General features: G+C 36.0%; 2 protein-coding genes across 4 annotated transcripts; one reads left to right on the forward strand and one right to left on the reverse strand.

Moving 5' to 3' along the window:
• Positions 1 to 2445: 2445 nt before the first annotated feature.
• On the reverse strand, positions 2446 to 12347 carry LOC142977565 (lysosomal-associated transmembrane protein 4A). 3 transcript variants are annotated; one of them, XM_076121528.1, is made up of 7 exons: positions 12192 to 12347; positions 8682 to 8795; positions 7768 to 7978; positions 6774 to 6882; positions 5603 to 5759; positions 5055 to 5303; positions 2446 to 4797 (listed from the first exon to the last, which is right to left on the reverse strand). In XM_076121528.1, exons 2-7 carry the CDS (start codon positions 8787 to 8789, stop codon positions 4705 to 4707), a joined length of 927 nt encoding a protein of 308 aa, XP_075977643.1. In that variant the 5' UTR covers positions 8790 to 8795; positions 12192 to 12347; the 3' UTR covers positions 2446 to 4704. The 3 variants fall into 3 exon arrangements, with proteins under 3 accessions (XP_075977643.1, XP_075977642.1, XP_075977641.1); XM_076121527.1 differs by having other exon boundaries at positions 2446 to 4794; positions 6774 to 6912; XM_076121526.1 differs by having other exon boundaries at positions 6774 to 6912.
• A 596-nt stretch (positions 12348 to 12943) lies between these two features.
• On the forward strand, positions 12944 to 13506 carry Lamtor4 (Late endosomal/lysosomal adaptor, MAPK and MTOR activator 4). Its single transcript, XM_076121582.1, has 3 exons — positions 12944 to 13005; positions 13075 to 13213; positions 13347 to 13506. Exons 2-3 carry the CDS (start codon positions 13080 to 13082, stop codon positions 13504 to 13506), a joined length of 294 nt encoding a protein of 97 aa, XP_075977697.1. The 5' UTR covers positions 12944 to 13005; positions 13075 to 13079.
• Positions 13507 to 13511: the final 5 nt, after the last annotated feature.

The raw sequence follows: 13511 nt of genomic DNA on the forward strand, positions 1-13511 counted from the left end.
ATGGCGTGGACCGGGCGTACACAGCCCTTACGACCAGCCGATCACAATACACAACTTCATGGCGTGGACCGGGCGTACAGAGCCCTTACGACCAGCCGATCACAATACACAACTACATGGCGTGGACCGGGCGTACAGAGCCCTTACCGACCAGCCAACCTTAGCCATGGACCGGGCGCACTAGGCCCATGCCGACCATTTATCCGAGCGTGATTTAGGCGTCCCAGGCCTTTCAAATCAGCCATTACAATAACATAGACGTAATTCAGGCGTATGAAACCTTTACAATCGGTCTTTCTGTTCGTCAACTCTAGGAAAGTGGATAGTGTTCAGGACGAGTGTTGGCATTAAACTCCCTATAATCTACACATGTTATTTCCGAACCATCCTTCATCTTGTCTAACAGGATGGGGCTGACAAACCGCCATGAGCTCTCACGAATGACACAGACCTGCATCTAGAAGAGACTATACTTTTTCGTTGACTATAATATCCTTGTCAGCAGGTGATAACTACGACGTTGTACAACCGTATGTGGGTCTATTAAATCAACCTTTAAAGTGCCTGTCGAAACGCGACGAGTTGGAATACTGTCAATAAAGGAGGCGTTATATTTTTTTAAGTATTCTAATTAGTGCAAATCAGTCGTCACCTATAAATAACGTTAGTTTCAATAGTGTTAAAATCAACCTTGTTTGCATTTTGCACATGTTTACTTCTTTGCGTACAAAGAAAACTTAGACTGTCACTATTAATTTCAACATGGATTCCTTTTTCGAGTACGTCTCTTCCTATAATAATTGCATCTGAAATCACATTATTAGAAACGACATGAAGCAGTATAGATAGAGAGATTTCCTGTATTGTAACAGAGCTAATGATTTGCGATAAACACTTAACATCTTTCCCGCCAATCGCCGTTAAATAAACTATCTCGTTATGTTTAGTGCCAGGTAATTTCTCAACAAAACTACTCTTAACCAGAGAGCAAGCCAAGCCACTGTCGAAAAGAAAAGAAATGATCTCACCAGATGATGTCGACAGTCATGTACCTCTACTCGCCCGTCGTTCGCAAGTCAGGACTTCCTAGCGCGCCGGAGCGCTGCTGCTTGTAGGTTTCTGGCTTCCCGTACGCATAACACGTCCCTTCTGCTTCAGCTAGTTTCGACTGCATGGTGCCCCGGCGTTTGCGATACTCCTCCATTTTGTGCCCACGTTTTTCACAAAAGTGACAGGTATCAATGAATCGTGAGTCACTCAAACAAGGTTGCTTCGCATCTATCTCATTTTGTGGTCCTTATGTCGTCTTTTGATAGAAATACCATAGAACATTCTGCACAGTTGGGCTCTCGAAGACACAAGATAAGAATTCAATCTCTTCGTATCAAGGGGGTACAATTATAACACCAGAAACAGACACAGATTAGTAGGTCCCCATCATCGTTTACACAAGGTACACAATTCGTTTGTAGGTCTCGGCATTCGATTCTTCAACAAGCTTCCCAAGCACATCATGGATTTACCCCTTTAATGTCCGAATCAGTTTCGTCTGCATCAAACTTGGCAAGATGTGGCGGCGAGCTATGATGCATACTGTGTAGTCGCCAACAAGCGAGATGAAAGCACCTCCATGTTTGTCAGAATGTTTTTATTATCCTCGCTTATGTTAGATTGGCCAGCGGTCGCGCCACTGATCTCCTCTGGATTAGGCCCTCTACATCCCACTTCTGATAAAGGCATTAGAGTAGGAGAAACGCCATCGTATTGGGATTCGTCTGTCATTTTGACGTGGGTTATAGGGCGAAGAGACCAGGGCTTGTTAAGTCACAAGATAGTCCATAATATCATTATCACTCGTTAACTAAATCACTAATTAATATCCAACATTCAGAATTATAAAGGATAGTAATGATCTAACTCGATTAACATTCCACCACAACACGTGGGTGCGTGCGCCACCATGACAACCCAATTCTCTAATAATGGCCGCCTCCCCAGCGCTCGGTGTTATGTCTTATGTCAACGGTCACTAGCCAGCATTTAAAACCAACAAAAAGGTTGACGCGCCTACATACCTAATACCGTCCGCAGACTTCTTGATTGCAAATTGTTGCTATTTGTATATTTCAAGGAACAATAGCGTGTTTGAGCATCACCGTAGGCAACATGTAGTACTCTGTGGGCAACAGAGATGACAATACCATATTTGCAAGTATGAGTTAAAGTAACTAAATATTTGGTCAGTCGTTAATTACCTCACAGCAGAAACATATACAGGGAGAGCTAAGCTAAAGGAGGAGAACCACCATTTTTAAAACTTAGATAACTTTCAAAGATATAAATTGATCATTGACTGATTTGGTAGTATGTTATGTGGTACGTAGTAGATCCTCATTGTAACAACGCTAAAAGGTAGTAAGTAGGCATAACAATGATACAAAATACTACTTTATGTAAGATGATTTATTTCAAGAATGTTTACATTAAGTATAATTTAGAATTAAGTTACAGTTACACACGTCAATTTTATATTAATGCTTACTTACAATACAATTTAAGTTTAAATCATAACACAAACGGTGCACTATAATTTCGATACAAACAATAAATAACTGAGCAATTTCTTTAATAAATTGACGAGATGAATGAACACAGCAAAACAATAACAAATAATATGAATGCCTCAACTGAACATCTGTATCATAGACCAAAGCGAAGTATCTACGTAAAACACGGACGACATTGTTTTATTATAATTTAGGCCAATATTGAAACTACTTACGGTATCTAACCACAAGAAGCGACAATCTTTGCATATTTGTAGACATAAACATCCAATAGGTACCTATCTATTACTAACAATTAGATATTTAATAATCGTATCTTATATTATAGTTATGTACGCTCAATATCGTAATCGCCAAAGATATAATAAGGCATCTTCTTTCCCATGTGCCAATGTGAGGCAGTTAGAATTTGTTTCATTAATTTAGACAATATGAATACTATTTTTTTTATTTTTTATCTTATATGTAATAATTTATGTGGAAGGCTATGGCAAGCTCAAAAAATTCACAATACTATAAACCCTGAGTAGAGAAATATAATCCGTTCAAAACTGACACATTGATTTGCTTAATAATTTAGTTAATCATAATATTCATATCCATTTTAAGGTACAAAGTTTTTAAGCACCCTTATAAGAATCTCAATTATTAGAGCTCTTTTGATTTAAGTGTTTGCCGTGGGATTGCCAGTGCCAGTGTCGTGCGAGTTTCGCACTGCGCAAGAACAGTTTTATTTCGAACAGATTACGCAGTGCAAGTGCTACAGCTTTTGTACTGCACAACCTATAAATAAATAAACCCTTTCCTACGCACCCGCACGTTTTCAGCACAGCAGCAATCCGACAGCAGACACTAAAATTTGAAAAGCCCTCATAACATGAGCGTTGTGTATAATTAAAAGTGCATTTCCACGAGATCCACAAGAATGTATTAATTACCGTTCATCTTTTCACAGAAACGAAAATACATTGTAAAAAAAAACCACTATGATTAATGTGTAAACGTCACGTATTGACTCCAAATAAGGTTTGAAACAGAAAGTACAGATGCTACAGGAATGTCAAACTGCAATACCGCGGAGGCCGTTGCACGCCACTATATCTGGTATTCTTATGAATAACATATTTAAGATGATATTAAAATAAAATGATCACACGATAAAAGCCATTCGCGTTTGCGAGCAGAGATCTGTGGTACTTTGCAAAGCAACATGTCGAACATAGGACATGAATCTCTTTGATGAAGATTATATTTAAATGAAACAACTTTATGATTATCTTTGAACAAATAATACAGTACCCACTAAGTACAGAAAGCTCTTTAACGCAAATAAGAACACAGTTAAAAATATGAAAGGTGTACAAGAATTTTATAAGTAGATAGGGAATATAATTCTAGTGATTTTATGAAGTACAAAAATAAAATTTATTACAATGATAACATAATGGCACTATACTCATATAATATGATAAACCTACATGGTTCTAGATTTGGTATTCGAAGAAACGTCTGGAGCTTCCACGAACACAAAGAAAATAGAAGAATGAAACAAATGTAACAATACTACATTTCAATAATAATACAAAATGTTAGTGATCTCTACCTTGGAAAGATAACCTACCTCATGTCATAGTTCACGAGACAAATGGCTTCTATAAATATCGGAGGATAAGGTCAAATATCAATATATTTATACCCGTAACATCCTTTTGAAAATCACACAAGAGGAAAGGGTATATTTCACGAGCCTGAACAAAATAACGTTCTTCGGCTAGTAAACGAAAACTTTTACAAACAACTAAACAGATTATATTAAAAAATAATGATTTATATGGACTTGGGATGAAAAATTAAAATATTTTTTTTTCTAAATATTAAACAATACACGAAAGCATCGAGGATTGGGGCCTTATCGTAAATTAAGTAATGTTCGCACTGGTCTACGTAATAGTATACATACAGCAATTGGAATTTCTATCTAACTTATATCCATGTTTGACACATCATTATCAAAATGAACGTATCAAGAAACGTTTGACAAGAACATTGTTGGTCAAATGTTGGGACCAACTCGGTAAGTATTGGTTTGTGTTGATCCAATCCTCGTTGCGCAGTAGTGGAGGCGTGTACTTGAGATTCAGACGCGCGCCTGCGAGCCGTGCTGCGGCAACACCACCATGGTGTTTGTTGGCTGCGGGTGCACGTGCTCGCACCCCGGACCCCTCTCCTGCTACAATAATATAACGAACGATTCATTAACACGTTGTCTGTATTTCGATAGCCACTGCAGGGGTATGTTTAATAACGAATTTTAGAGAAACTATATGAGTACAAGGACCTGAGACTAGGAGTCGTATGTGTGGTTGCGTGCTGTAGACACTAAAGTAATCATCGCAAAAATAACGGAATCAAAGTATAGTTAAGTACCCATAGTATGGTCTTAGTACTATACTACTACCGCAAGTGCTTAAGATGTGGTATACGTACGAGAGTGGTGAGAGAGGTGTCGCCGGCGGCCATGAGCGTGGCGGCGCGGTAGGAGGGCGGCGGGGTCTGCTTGACGGCCTCGTCGTAGTCGGGCAGCACGCTGGAGTAGTCGGGCGCCGCCACGGCGAAGGGCGCCAGCTGCGCCGGCGTCACCACGTCGTCGCTGGAGATCACGAAGGGCGCCTGCAGCGCGTGCGCGCGCATCGTCAGGTACTTGTAGCAGCGCCACACCACGCTGATGCAGTAGCCCTGAGAAACACATATACATTCTTCAAAACATAGTATACACAAACTTCTACTGTACAATACTCTTGCTGAATCAAATGCAGTTATTATATATTTATCAATCAGTTATTTCCGCATATACTCTTCACACATGTTACTACAATGAAATACATCCAACTTATCCAGTATTATTACGTCAGTTATGGACTGGGAACTTGCAATAGGATTATAATATAACTAAAAAAGTTTCTTCTCTTGTCTGATTCTACAGTCATGATACAATTTTTTTGCTAGCTCTATACCTATACGAGAAACTCCATTACCTTGAGTAGTACAGCTACTAAGAAGGCGGACAGCACGACGAGGGCCAGCGCGGGCGCCGGCAGTTGTAACAGCTGAGCGCGCCACGGCACGCGGCGCGTCTCTGCCACTAAGCGGTGAATGGAGCGCAAATAACACAAGTATCCCGTAGCCGTCAATCTGAAACAAATACACAAAATACAGTTAATAAAACACAAGTTCAGACACATATTTAATTTTATTCCTGCAAGACATTATTTCGCGGTTTAACACTAAGTTTTGCAGATAACTAATTAATAAATTCTATGCCAGAAGAAGAGGTAAGCTTAAGCATTTGAGAAAAAACAGCTGTTTAAAAATTCCGATGCTAAGTAACTTGAATGAATACTCAGTTTAGGATTACATGCTTATTATAAAAATAATAATATTCATTTAAATGTAGTTGTTGAGTGCTGTATTTGTTATACAACAATGTAAGATTATAAAACATAAATAAATGCTATAGAGGGCAGGAGCTGTGACTGTGTGTTAGATAAGATTGATTGATATTGAAACTGTAACACTGATATCGTTACATTGTAATCGTGGTTACAGTACATGACCGTTATTTACTCTTTATATATTTCAGAAGACTAAATCTTTGGCATCTCTACAAATATTTAAAAACACAACGAGTAGAGGACTGGCAATTTTCGTAAAGTATCGAATAGTCTAGATATTTTAGTTTTTTACGCTGCAATAGGTGCCAGTACGAATGCAACTGAAAATGAAAAATACATTTCTAGTAAAACTTATACGCACAATCGCGAATCAAACAAGTATTTACGGCCTTTTCACATTTACTTTCACACTTTAGGAATATATTCGTCTTGTGTGAGCCGTTCGTACGTATAATACGTACGCATTAGCGTACACACGCATAACAATATGCTCATAATCGTTTAAAATGTAGAGTAACGTTTTAGGTATCAATTTTTGTTCTTAATTTTTTTTAAGTTGGATGGTCGTGTATAATAAATAAAGTAATGTAACGCACAAGGAGACGTCGCTTAACAGCCACATCAGCCAGCCCGTGACCACGGTCGATGTAATTCGATCGAAACGTCGGGTGAACAAATAAGGTATCCCAACCTTTAATTTTCAATCGCGTTTAAGACCCGTTGCAATATAATATTAAACGTAATGTTTACTCACACTGTGATAGCAAAGTCAAAGATCTGAAGACAGAAGAATGGCAGGAGGTGCGCGGGCTTGCCGAGCGCGGCGCCGTAGATCAGCATGAATGTGATGGCCAGGGTACACACTGTAACCAGTGCACCGACATCCACATCATCTAGTACACACGGTCAATCATATTATATTATTTAATAATGGTAGAAACAGTAGGAAATTAGGACTAAAGCAATGCAGTTTCGAAGAATCATAAGTTGTTGCAAGTAGAACGATGCATTCCAATTTTTAAGGAAGATTCAAAGAATATTTGTGTAGAGAATATAATAGCACTTGAGATTTAAGGCCTGTTTCACGATTATAGATAGGTCTGACCACCCAGGTGAAATATTGCCCAATTTTTTTATACATTTTCAGTCATTTTACTTCACAAAAATGCTATCAGACCCATCCGTAAGTCGTAAAACTGGCTCTTAGTCTTAAAAAATCTAGAACTTGATAATAGCCCGTTATCTGTTCCAAAGAGTAGAATGCATGTATTAAACACAACACGATGTAGTTACGAAAGCTTTTTTAAATATTGTTATGCAATTTTGCAGAAGTAGGTTTTGCTCGTAACGATCTTGTTTATCCGGTTTGCGTGTATCGAACTGTTACTTCAGTTACAATTCATTAACATTTCAGTTCCTACTATAACAATAACTTCGTTAACATTTTAAAATGTAATTAATCTGTTAACATAGGTACGTTAATAAATAATGCTGGTATAAAAACAGTTTCTATCGTTGGGGGTGACTTTACACATAGAATCTTTATCGACTTCATAATAAATAGATTTAGTTTTGTAGTAATGATCCAATAAAGTCGTTATCCCAGCGTGACTCACTTAGCTGGCATTGATTCGTTCTAACAAGTTATTAACACAAGGCTATCGCAGGTCATAGGTCGTTTATGCGACACTGTAAAATACACTATTGTGTTTGGCAAGCGTACGAAAATCGATAGAATGAAAACTTACGATATATTAGACTGTGATCTCGAGGTTGTGGTACGTGATGCGGTGCAAACGAGCTTGGTGAGGGCTCTATTTTGGAGAGAGCGGTGGGCATAGCTTCGTGCCCGCCATTGCTCCATTGGGCCACAGGGGCAGAGTCTCGTTCAAGCTCGTCCAGCAATCTAGGGTCGCGCACTATAGCTGCTAGGAACCCTAACGCTATTAGGTGCAGCATCTATAGAACACAAACATAAAGTATTTTGAAACAAATTTGCATTGATAAACAAATCACTGTCGCCACTCGTCATAAGAAAGTTGAGAAACTAGTATATTTACAAACTCGTTTCAGTTTTTTTTTGTAAACAACTTAACAATGCAAAATATGAGGAAAATATATTTATATATAGTTTTAATGTTAACATAACATGCACTGGATACTAGTTTTCCTGTTATAATAATTTATCATAATCTCTTAAAATACATTAAGTTTCATTTAATGTAGAGTACATAGTACATATGAATCCATATAGAATTTCAAGATAACTGCGATGTTGGTTTAATTTGAATAAGCTGCGGTTTTGCTAGTACATATGTATGGTTGAAGAATAACATACAATTATAATTAAAATAGTTATAATATCGAACAAGGAAAATTACATCAAGGATAGGAGACCCAATTTTTTTCTTCCATTAGCGATTTCATTGCTTCTATATTCCATAAAAAATAATACAGCAATAATCCTTTTATAGCTGTTTGGCCTACAAGACAATAAAATGCCTAAATTTCTGTATATTCACGGCTAAAGAGCTGACCGATTTTGATAAAATTAAGCTCCATGCTTAGTTAAAAAACAAACATAATCTACTTATGAAATATCAGTCTTTCAGCTGCCGAGATAGTAGTCAACAACTAGTAAATAATAAAGGGTTATACTCACGAGGTGCCATGTCCCAAGTAGTATGGTGCCTGTGCGCACGTGAAGGCAGAAGCAACAGCGCCATTCGCTGTTGCGTTCACTCCCCAATTTGGGACGTAAACTTAACATCGTTACCTGGTCGACAAAAAAATATTTATGTTAAAAGTAATCCTGGATTGTATTGTAATTACGCGTTCTTATTAGCTGATTAAATCCAAAGGTACTAAAAAGATGCACTAGTTTAACATGGAGCCTATCGTTCATGTGTCCAAAAATATACCAAGATTGTAGGCCTCTAGTCCCTGTTAACAATCGTAAATACGCTGAGAATTAATAAATATCGTAGGATTCAAAATAAATAATAAAATAAGTATCATACTGCAGTCCATGACCGCACATCCACTCAGATAAGACTAGCAGAAGTGATTAAATAAATTATATCCTTAAAGGATGAAGTTCTTCTGCAATTTGATTCATGGCTATATTTCCGATTTTTTACAATGCATCAGAATTAAAGTACCTAGTCTATATTAGTTTGAACAGATTAGTTTACCGGAAAGCGAGCAGTATGCGGTCTCTGCGCTTTAGATAACACAGTGTAGAGCACATTTATCACATGGGATATTATTATGTGGTATTCCATTGTTTCGAGTAAGTATATTATATTAACGTGATATCAGAGCTATTTGCTGTTAGTGTCACATATTATTTATTATTGTTGTGTTGCTCATCCGAAGCGGAGGCCTACGTGTCTGTAACCGCGAGTATATCGCTGCAGAAGCTTTAGTAAACCTACATAATACTAATATTTACCAACAAAGAAACACTGACGAATATTTTGTGGCTGTGGAGATATGAAGCAGAAGGCTTTCTAATATAGTGTATCGATAAACCTAGAGACTTGAATTACACGTGCTTTTTGTGGATGAGTTAAATAATATTAAAAAAAGATGAATTCGATAAATGACAACAGTATACGTCTACCAATGAGAGATTTCCCTCCCGTGATCGACGGGCGAATAAATATGGTGGGATTCTTGGCTGCATCAGAAGATTTAGTGTACGTTTTGGAGCGCTTCGGACTAATATTTGCACCAGTAAAATTCGACCTACAAAGAAATATTGTTAAACTGAAGACACAATACAAATACGACGAAACCTCCTGCCTACTTGAACTTATGTATGAGGAACGATCTAGAGGTGAGCATATAGCAATAGAAGGCTGCCTGTGGCTCACCAGGGGTCTGCTGATCATTGAGCTGTTTTTCGTGGAAGTTATAAACAATTTGGAAGCAGGCATAGAAGCAGAAAATATGGATTTGTTAAACATCTTTATTAAAGCCTATGATGGATCACTAAGACAGTATCATAACTTGGTAACTCAGGCACTGTTTACCTTCATTTGCAAAATGTTTCCTACCCTTTTACAAATGATGAGATCTGTGGACCTGAATAACCCTGCCAGAGACTATTTACCTTGTTTAAAAAAGTTCAACAAAGGCTTACATTCAATAACATCCACAATTGATGATTTCTTCAGAGTTAACCACATACTTGATGAGAAATTCGCTCAAAAGCTTTAGTTAAATGTATTATATACAAGATTGTGGATACCCATTCAGCAACAACTTTGAAGATGGACTAAGGATGTCAAAATAATGGTAAACCAAGGACTTATTAAGCTCATTTGAATAATTGAAAGTAAAGCTTATTTATATTAATCAGCATTGGTTAGCAATATTATATTAATTTTTGCATCAATCCCTGAATAATTAGAGGTATATTGTAAAATATAATTAAAGGTAAAGTGAGTAAGAGGTAATAAAATATTCTGTAAGATTTTTCAATGCTTATGTTGTTTTTATTTTACCTAGTCCCATACACAACACCACTTATTAAACATTATAAAACTAGACATTTGTAATTGTGTAATAATATTTGTATAACTGTTTTTGAAATCTATACTAATATTATAAAGCTGAAGAGTTTGTTTGTTTGTTTGTTTGAACGCGCTAATCTCAGGAACTACTGGTCGGATTTCAAAAATTCTTTCAGTGTTAGATAGCCCATTTATCGAGGAAGGCTATAGGCTATATAACATCACGCTACAGTTATTAGGAGCGGAGTAGCAACGAAAAATGTTACAAAAATGGGGAAAATTTTGACTCATTCTCTTAAGAGACGCAAGCGAAGTTGCGCGGGTCAGCTAGTACATTATAAGCCTTGTAGTTTTAGATACAAAAAAAATCATCTGATCAAATCATTTGTAAATAATTGACAAACTGAAGTAACACAGATCCAAAGGACATACAAAATGCAGATACTCACTTCATCCAAGAAATGTATACTTCGTAATGGCTTTTACATTAATGTTTATAGAATCAATTAGACCACAGTATTACTCAATATTGTAGTAGGTATAATGATACCCTACAATGAGGTCAAACAGATAGTCTTCATAAACTCATTATAATAAAACCCAATGAATGGACAATAATATTTATAACATTTAACAAATAGCTCTAATAGATATTTATTGAAGTCAAAAGGTGAACAAATAGCATCACTCTTTTAACAACATAGGTACTACTAAAAATAAAACTTCACAAAAATACTTGATGGTCTGTTACCAGCAATAATAACTTAGCTGTTACATGACCAACCAATGTTCATGGTCACATTAAATTACAGATAATTACCTCATTATGTACCTTTGCTTTGAGTACTTTTATCTGGAATACCTGACGTATATGCTGTGGTTAAAATCAATATGCTGTTTATAGCTAATGTAGCTATATTATAATATGTCTGCCTTGTGTGGGATTGAACAACACTGCTATAGACAAGTATGTTCTGGTTGAAGATCAAGTTTTTTCTAGTTAACCATGTGTGAGTGGTTAATGTTTATAATACAGAAATGTAATTGGGGGTTTCCATTAGCTTTCCTTGCCACTTTTGTAACCATAATTTTAGTTAGTATCAAAGTTTATTGAATACTATTCTTAAGAAATATTGAATAAATGTATAACCATACAGAAAAATGTTATGACCTGTGCTATATTTATTCTAAATACAAATATAATATCGTACATGATTGTCTACCACAGTTAAATTAGAAAATAATGTTACAATTCATACATTTTTGGTAAGTATTTTGCATGGTTACAACATATTTGTAAATATTGCTGATATTCTTATTGTACACATGTATATATAATGACGCACACATACTTTAAACATTTGCATCTGAATAAAACGAATGTGGCAAAGGTTTTCAAAATAAAAATAACTTCTGTGTTACGTTATCTGATGGAATAATAATCATGGCGTGATTTAAACTAAAACTTCATTTGAGTTTTTGAAAGGTAATCAAAATAACACTTTTCGTCACTAAAATCAACATATTGCAAGCAAATACATGAAGAATAACACAATATAGCGCATATGTTTATGTACCTACGTAACAAATTATGGCTAGCGTAATTAAATTACGATTACTAGAGTAAATGTTTACTACAGTGTATTTCTTACCTCTTCTTATTACGACACACTATTTTTCATAAGTTTTTCAAGATTTATAACGAAAAATACTTATCACAGAATTTAATAAATTTCTCTTGACAATGTAGTAGTATTTTAATCAAAGACAGATAAACTAGTGATGTGGTAGCAGTGCTAGTGAACTCACTAGGTAGAAAAAGTATCTTAATCGCTCTATTATCTGAATATGCGGATACAGTTTATTTTTCATTATTTGTTCCTGTTTCGCAAGTAGAATCGAATCAATTATGACCGGCTTTTAAATAAAAAAAATGAATATTCGTTCATTAAGAATGTGATGCTATATCGATTACAAATTAATTTCAGATTAACATCATGTCAATGCCTCTTTAGAAAAAAGCCTTCATAGAAAATAAGTCATATTGCTGTCAAATTTACTATGAAATTGGAAAGTATGGCCAGATGTTTCAAGGAAGGTCCTGCTGTTCTATAGCCTTTGTTTCGGATAATAGGTGCACGTGCATGTCACAACACTAAACTGTCACATATTTAACCTATGGCAATACCACAAAATTCTGAATGTACTATTTTTCTAAATTAAACTAAATAGGTACAAATTCCTGATTGGATTCTCACGTAGCGTTTGAATACGTTATTTAGCAGCTAATTTTTGCTTTTGGTTTCCGCACTTCATTTGAAATGTTTATTTAATCACAAATAAATAGGTACTTTCAGACACTTATTTATTTAGATATAGCAACTTGATTAGTATAAAAATGTCAAACTGACTCAAACTTGTCATCAGTGCAATCTGTCAAATTTACTGTGTTATTGTACGTGTGAGGTAAATTGAATTAATTTCGAGTCATCTGTCTGTAATATTTTGTGTTATCAAATTGTTTTAAAATTGCAGTTATAATGGAAAAAATTCCTGACCAAATTGGTTACTTGGTTCTAACAGAGGACGGAGCTGTCCTTGAGTCTGGTGGTGAACTAGAAAACGACGAACGTGTTGCTACGATAATAACAGATCTCATCACTTTATCGAATAAGTGAGCACATTTTTAACTGAGAGTGATTTATCCCCATTGAGTCATACATCCAATCAGCGCGACTGACGTGGTCTTGTTTTATTTTCGATACGTAATAATTACGTACTTGTAATTTTACCTTTGTTTATTTCAGGGTTGATCCTTTAGCTTTTGGCCCAAATGAACCGTTCAAGAAGATATCTATAACCTACGATGATCATTGGTTCGTTATATGTCTCTCTAATAAGAAGATATATGTAGTCAAACGCAGTATACAACCACACTCAGCGGAAGGAAACACTGTTAATGTCTGAAGCTG

This window comes from Anticarsia gemmatalis, chromosome 13 (genome assembly GCF_050436995.1).
Source record: "Anticarsia gemmatalis isolate Benzon Research Colony breed Stoneville strain chromosome 13, ilAntGemm2 primary, whole genome shotgun sequence".
Classification (NCBI taxonomy): Eukaryota; Metazoa; Arthropoda; class Insecta; order Lepidoptera; family Erebidae; genus Anticarsia; species Anticarsia gemmatalis.

Coding starts and splice junctions, on each gene's coding strand:
- LOC142977565 (XM_076121526.1), bottom strand. CDS start 8,789: ATGTTAAGTTTACGTCCCAAATTGGGGAGTGAACGCAACAGCGAATGG. Junction 6,913..7,767: donor AGATCACAGTCTAATATATC/GTAAGTTTTCAT, acceptor CGTGTGTACTAG/ATGATGTGGATGTCGGTGCA. Junction 5,304..5,602: donor TAGTAGCTGTACTACTCAAG/GTAATGGAGTTT, acceptor TGTGTTTCTCAG/GGCTACTGCATCAGCGTGGT.
- Lamtor4 (XM_076121582.1), top strand. CDS start 13,080: ATGGAAAAAATTCCTGACCAAATTGGTTACTTGGTTCTAACAGAGGAC. Junction 13,214..13,346: donor CTCATCACTTTATCGAATAA/GTGAGCACATTT, acceptor TGTTTATTTCAG/GGTTGATCCTTTAGCTTTTG.